The sequence below is a fragment of the Camelina sativa genome, chromosome 12 (genome assembly GCF_030686135.1).
Source record: "Camelina sativa cultivar CO46 ecotype springtype chromosome 12, ASM3068613v1".
NCBI classification, from domain to species: domain Eukaryota; kingdom Viridiplantae; phylum Streptophyta; class Magnoliopsida; order Brassicales; family Brassicaceae; genus Camelina; species Camelina sativa.
The window spans coordinates 37,863,192-37,870,343 of NC_141891.1; the positions used below are offsets into that span (position 1 = coordinate 37,863,192).

Genomic DNA, 7,152 nt, shown 5'->3' on the forward strand with positions numbered 1-7,152 from the left:
CGATTACTTTGTTTGTAACTCGTTTACATTGTGTTGTAATCCGTCCTTTAGTGCCTCGGCACCGATATAATAAAGAGAACTTCGACCCTCCCTTGACCGAACTAAATATTCTAATTGTGACCAAAAGGGACATCAACAATTTGGCGCGCCAGGTAGGGGGACGACAAGTCAAAGTTTTCTGAAAAATTGAAGAACGGACCTACACCAACTAAACGAGATGACGATAGTTGACAAGGAAAGAAGCAAAGACGCAAGCTCGTCGGGGGGAGCAGTCACCCCGGCGACGGATCAAGCGGAGCAGATAGTCCTTCCCACGCCAGACGCTCCAAGGAAAGTTGTGACGGTAGAAAGCCTAGAAACGTTCGTCATAGCTACAAATTTGACGACCCCAGCGACCGCAGAGGCACCACAGGCGCCGACACAACTCTCTCTGCTCAATAACCAGCCCGTCTCTAGCATAGACGAGCTTTTTCGAGGAATCTTAACGCGCCTCGACCAGCAAGAAGAGCGAACAAACAACCGTTTGGATGCGCTCACTGCGGCGCAGCTCAATTCGCAAGACGAAATCAATCATCTCCACAACGTTCGGCTCACTCCGAGGAACTTCACCTCAGCAGGGACAACGCCAGGGCCGTATGTACAGACCGGCGCATTAGAGCGCAATCCCGTCCAGCGCCTTGCCGAGCAGCGTACCGAAGTGGCAGATCGAACGAAGGATGCCGAGCTAATAGCAATGAAACAACAAATGAAAGAAATGGCCGCGATGATCCAGAAAGCGACGGATAAGGCACCCGAAGTCGGACTCATGCTCGAGGCAACACAGCGAACTCCATTCTCCCAACGACTCGCTACAACAGCGGTCAAACGAGCGGTCAAGCCAAGGTTGGGCCATTACGATGGAACGGTCGACCCACGAGACTTCTTGCTCACCTTTGGCGTGGCCCTCGGCCCATTGCAGTTCAGCCCGGCAGAATACGACGCAGGAGCTTGTCAAGTTTTCGCCGAACATTTGACGGGGACCGCCTTGAGTTGGTTCTCGAGGCTACCACCAGGGTCAATCGACAGCATCAGGGAGCTGATAACTGAATTTCTGAAGCAGTTCTCTGTTTTAATTGAGGACAAGAATTCCCACGCCGACTTATATGCCTTAACCCAGCACAAGGGGGAATCGCTTCGGTCCTTTATTGGACGATTCAAGGAGATTTATGTCAACATCTCAATCCCCGATGCGGCCGCAATCGTTGCGCTCCGAAACGCACTATGGTATGAATCTCGATTCAAGGAGGAATTATCTTTGACACATGTCGAGACCGTGGCCGAGGCATTACTCCGAGCTGCAAAGCACATTGGGCTCGAAGAAGAGAAAGCTATCAACGCCAAGAAGTATTCCTCGGAGGCAAGTGCAATAACCAGACAGCCTATAGCCGTAGCTCCAAAAGTCGATTATGTCGAGCCACGGCAGCACTTCACCAAGAACCAAGATCGAACTCGCCGAACCTTTGCGATCGGCGAAAATAAGTATATCCGGAAAGAAGGAGCTGAAAATAGCGCGACCTCGTATTGTGACTACCATCAGAGTAATACCCACTCGACAGACGAATGTCATTACCTCCAGAGGATTCTGATGGAACGATACAAGAAAGGCGCAATAGTCGTCGAGCCGGACAGAAGCAAGACAGTCCGACCTGGACGACATGATGCCAAGCGCGCTGAAAATATCGCTCGAAAGTTCGTCAAAGATTCAAAGATATTAGCCGACCAGAGTGAAGATGAGATGGAAATACCAAACCTAGTAGCTGAGCGACGAGAGGACAGCGGTCGCGACAAACGACCGCATACAGACCGTAAGCCTGATCAACGTCCCCCGACTATAAGACGAATCAATATGATAATGGGTGGACTAGCCGGATGTAACGATTCGGTTAGAGCGATCAGAGATTATACTAAGAAAGCCGAAATGACGAAGTCTTGGCCGTCGCGGTTCGAGGCTGAAAGTATGCCAATCACCTTTGACGGAAAAGACCTGGAAGGTTTGGACCTACCGCACAACGACCCGTTGGTCGTCGAGCTCTTGATCGGTGAAAGCGAGGTGACGAGAATATTGATCAACACTGGAAGCTCGGTCAACGTCATCTTCAGAGACGTCTTGGCAAAAATGGAAATCGGCGAGCGGGACATTATGCCAGAATGTCACTCTTTGACAGGTTTCGACGGGGATCACCTTATGTCCGTCGGCACAATTACTTTGCCGATCTTCGTTGCGGGGATAGCCAGGTATTTCCGTTTCGCAGTCATCGACAAGCCGACAATCTACAACGTCATCCTCGGCACCCCGTGGATCCACAAGATGAAAGCCGTCCCATCAACGTATCATCAGTGCGTTAAATTCCCAACTTCAAAAGGGGTGTACACGTTGCGCGGCAACCAGTAAACCGCACGAGCCTGTTTTCTGATCGAGCATAAGCTTCGCACTGGAAAGAAATTATAGCAATCAAAGCAGCGAGTCGGCGACAACAGTACGTCGCCGACAGACGGGAAGCCGACTGCTGTCCAACAAGGCGTTGCCGCGGTCGAGGAGGTGAGCTTAGACGAGAACGACAAGAAGCGATGCCTGAATATCGGCACAGAAATAACATCCGCCATGCGAGACGAGTTAATACTTTTCCTCAAAACCAACATCTCAACGTTCGCATGGAGCGTGACTGATATGAAAGGAATCGACCCAAACGTCACGACCCACGAGCTTAATGCCGACCCAACGCATAAGCCGGTCAAACAGAAACGGCGCAAGTTAGGCCCTGAACGGTCGCAAGCAGTAAACGATGAAGTCGACAAACTCCTTGGTGCCGGGTCAATCGTGGAGGTAAAATATCCAGAGTGGCTAGCCAATCCGGTAGTCATCAAAAAGAAGAATGGAAAGTGGCGAGTTTGCGTCGATTTTACCGATCTTAACAAGGCCTGCCCAAAGGATAGTTTCCCACTGCCAAGAATCGATCAGCTCGTCGAAGCAACTGCGGGCAACGAGCTGTTAACCTTCATGGATGCATTCTCCGGTTACAACCAGATTCTAATGCACAAGGACGACCAGGAGAAAACATCATTCATCACGGACAGAGGGACGTACTGCTACAAGGTCATGCCCTTTGGTCTAAAAAACGCGGGAGCGACGTATCAACGGCTAGTCAACAAGATGTTTGCCGAGCAGCTCGGCCGGACTATGGAGGTCTATATTGACGATATGCTCGTCAAATCACAGCATGCCAAGGATCATATTACTCACCTACGACAATGCTTCGACACCCTTAACAAGTACGGGATGAAGCTAAACCCGGCCAAATGCACATTTGCAGTAAAATCCGGCGAATTCCTTGGGTACTTGGTAACCAGACGAGGCATCGAGGCGAACCCGAAGCAAATTAAGGCGATCATCGATCTACCACAACCAAAGAACGCCAGAGAAGTACAGCGGTTAACTGGACGAATCGCTGCTCTAAACCGCTTTATATCCAGATCGACCGACAAGTGTCTACCATTTTACCAGCTTCTCAAAACAAAGGGCAAGTTCGAGTGGACTGACGCCTGTCATAGCGCGTTCAACGAGCTAAAAAATTATTTATCGACCCCACCAATCTTAGCAAAGCCGGAGCTAGGCGAAATCTTATTTCTCTATATCGCTGTCTCGGAGTCGGCCGTCAGTGGTGTACTCGTTAAAGACGACCGAGGAGAGCAACGGCCCATCTTTTATATAAGCAAATCACTTGACGACGCGGAAACTCGCTACCCAACAGTTGAAAAGGTCGCCTTGGCAGTAGTCACGTCGGCAAGAAAGCTCCGACCGTATTTCCAGTCACATACTGTCGCTGTCCTGTCCAACCAACCTTTACGATCTATATTGCACAGCCCGAACCAATCGGGTCGACTAACGAAGTGGGCGATTGAACTTAGTGAGTACGATATCGAATATCGTACTCGGCCGGCTGCAAAGTCCCAGGTACTCGCCGATTTCTTGATCGAGCTGCCGTTTGGGGAGGCCGAACCAACACCTATCGACCCGTCAGATGACCGATGGACCTTGCACGTGGACGGAGCGTCCTCTCATCTTGGATCGGGCATAGGGATTCGACTGACTTCGCTGACCGGAGAAATTTTGGAGCAATCCTTCCGCCGTCGATTCCAAGCAACCAACAACGTCGCCGAATACGAAGCACTTATCGCCGGTCTTAAGCTCGCTAACGGAATGCAGATTAAGCGGATACGAGCTTTTTGCGATTCCCAGCTTGTCGCCAACCAGTTCAGCGGCGAGTACGACACCAAGAGCGAACCTATGGCCGCCTACCTTAGTGTCGTAAAGATTTTGTCAAAGCGCTTTGACGAATTCGAACTTGTCAAAATTCCCAGAGGAGACAATGCTCCGGCCGACGCTTTGGCAGCACTCGCCTCAACATCGGATCCTGATCTTCGGCGAATCATCCCGGTAGAAAGCATAGATACGCCGAGCATAAGTGAAAATTACGCCGAGACGTGCCTCGCACTCCACCAACCAAATGAAATAAGGACGACTTATCGGTCAATGAGGTCAGGCCAAAGGTGCGAACCCGCATCTGGCAGCGACACGACGGATTGGCGGGTCGAAATCCGAGCATACCTAGCCGACGGTGACGTACCAACAGACAAATGGGCTAGACGAAGATTAAAAGCCAAGGCCGCCCACTACACTTTGATGAAAGACCATTTGCTCCGGTGGACGGCGGCAGGAGCCTTGTTGCTTTGCATACACGGCGACGACACCGAGCGTGTCATGATGGAAATGCACGAGGGAGCTGGAGGAAATCACTCAGGTGGCCGAGCCCTAGCACTACGAATCAGGAAGCATGGCCATTACTGGCCTACGATGATATCTGACTGTGAAAAGTTCGTCGCCAAGTGTGAAAAATGCCAGCGACACGCCCCCATTATTCATCAGCCGACCGAACTGCTACGAGCTGGAGTAGCCCCTTACCCTTTCATGCGCTGGGCAATGGACATCATCGGCCCATTACCAACTTCCAGACAAAAGCGATATATACTCGTCCTAACCGATTATTTCACTAAATGGGTCGAAGCTGAATCTTACGCATATATCAAAGCAAGGGACGTCCAACTCTTCGTCTGGAAGTACGTAATCTGTCGTCACGGCCTCCCATACGAGATAATCACCGACAACGGCTCACAGTTCATCTCCCTGCAGTTCGAAAATTTTTGTGCAAGATGGCGAATCAAACTAAGCAAGTCGACGCCGAGGTATCCACAAGGGAACGGCCAGGCAGAAGCTACCAACAAAACCATACTCGATGGTCTTAAGAAAAGGCTAGACGCCAAGAAGGGCGCCTGGGCCGACGAGCTTGATGGAGTACTTTGGTCCTACCGGACGACCCCAAGGACGTCCACTAACCAAACCCCATTCTCTCTGGCTTACGGAATGGAAGCAATGGCACCGGCAGAGGTCGGCAGTTCGAGCCTCCGGCGGACAATGCTCGTTCAGAACACCGCGCTCAACAGTCAGATGCTCTTGGATAGGCTAGACGAGTTGGAGGAAGAACGAGACAAAGCACTCCTACGAATCCAGAACTATCAACTCGCCGCAGCTAAGTACTATAACAAAAAGGTCCATAATCGGAATTTTGACGAAGGTGATCTCGTCCTTCGCAAGGTCTTTGAGAATACCGCCGAACCGGATGCCGGGAAAATGGGAGCTAATTGGGAAGGTCCATATATAGTGTCTAAGGTCGTCCATCCCGGCGTGTACGAACTCTTAACCATGGGCGGCAAACCGGTGCCGAGGTCTTGGAATTCAATGCATCTCAAGCGTTACTACTACTGAAAATCACCAAGCGAGCTCGGCTATGTGTAGCTCGTCCTTTCTATAAGTATGAATAAGCATGTAAATGTGAACTACGATCGGCTTGATCCCTCCTGATCGGGGGGTACGTAGGCAGTCCCATTCTACGGGACCCAGCCGCCAGTAATATAAAATTTCTTTTTCAAAAAATATATCTCGTCATTTGCGAATCATTTTAGTTATTACCCTGGCCCGGTAATGACCCGACGTTCCGACGTATTATTCTAAGCCGAGTCGCACTCGCACAAAAAGGGTAAGCCGACTATTAACGGTCGCCCCCGGTTACTTTAAGCCGAGTCCTAACTCGCACTAAAAGGGTAAGCCGACCATCACGAGTCGCACTGTTTTTAAAAAAAAAAGAGTGAAAGAAGAATTCTCGAAAGTAACATGAAATTTTAACTTGTTAAAAAAAAAAAAGAGAGAGAAGCGAAACAGTCTGATGCGGGTGCCGACCCCATTACGGCACAAACCAAATAAAAAAAAAACAAAAGCAACAACAAACCAAAGACAAGTCATTCAATTCCTAGATCGGCGTTGGAAGGCACGTTCAATTCCAACCCACCAATTGTCGTCTGCCAATAGCGGCACGACTCTTTCACATCCTTCAGCAGGTCCATCGGAATAGCCACACCTCGTCCAACCATGTCCTCGAGGTACGTACAAACCCCATCGACGCGACTACTTTCGCTAAAGTAGTGAATTGTGCTCTCCAACTGCCTCACATAACGGCGAAGCACGTCGATACGATCGCGACGAGCTTCGATCTCCTCCCGCTCCTCGAACGGCCTCCGACCAAGGGTGTCAAGGTTGCCCTGCTCAAGTGCGGGAACTACCACTTCCGCATATAGATCTTCGCGCCGGGTCCGCTCTTCCACCAACCGATCCCATCGCCACTTTGGGAAGAAGAGCCCTTCGTCGATCAGCGGTTCAAGACATTCCACAACCCCGTCAATACGACAGAAGTTGTAGTAACGTTCGAACGAACGACGGGTGGCAATGATGTAAGCCCTTAGCCGTTGAATGCGAGCGTCGTAATAGACGAGTTCCGATTGAATCACCTCGTCAGACCTAACGCCGAGCTGTTCCCGCGCCCTGCGTAACCACGCTGACCTAGTTGTCACCGGCATCAGAGCAACTTTCTTCTTCCTAAAAAAAAAAGATAAACAACAAACACAATGAACTCACCAAGACAGAAGTGAAGGAAAACACAGACTATTTATAGAACGGGGGCACAAGTTTCCAAACGGAAAGAGCATTAAATGAGATCAATAAAT

At 50.3% G+C, this 7,152-nt stretch overlaps 1 protein-coding gene across 1 annotated transcript; it reads left to right on the forward strand.

Moving 5' to 3' along the window:
* Positions 1-217: 217 nt before the first annotated feature.
* On the forward strand, positions 218-5,860 carry LOC147933279 (uncharacterized). The gene is made up of 2 exons (XM_087477376.1): positions 218-2,404; positions 2,489-5,860. Exons 1-2 carry the CDS (start codon positions 218-220, stop codon positions 5,858-5,860), a joined length of 5,559 nt encoding a protein of 1,852 aa, XP_087333502.1.
* Positions 5,861-7,152: the final 1,292 nt, after the last annotated feature.

Coding starts and splice junctions, on each gene's coding strand:
- LOC147933279 (XM_087477376.1), top strand. CDS start 218: ATGACGATAGTTGACAAGGAAAGAAGCAAAGACGCAAGCTCGTCGGGG. Junction 2,405..2,488: donor AATTCCCAACTTCAAAAGGG/GTGTACACGTTG, acceptor AAGAAATTATAG/CAATCAAAGCAGCGAGTCGG.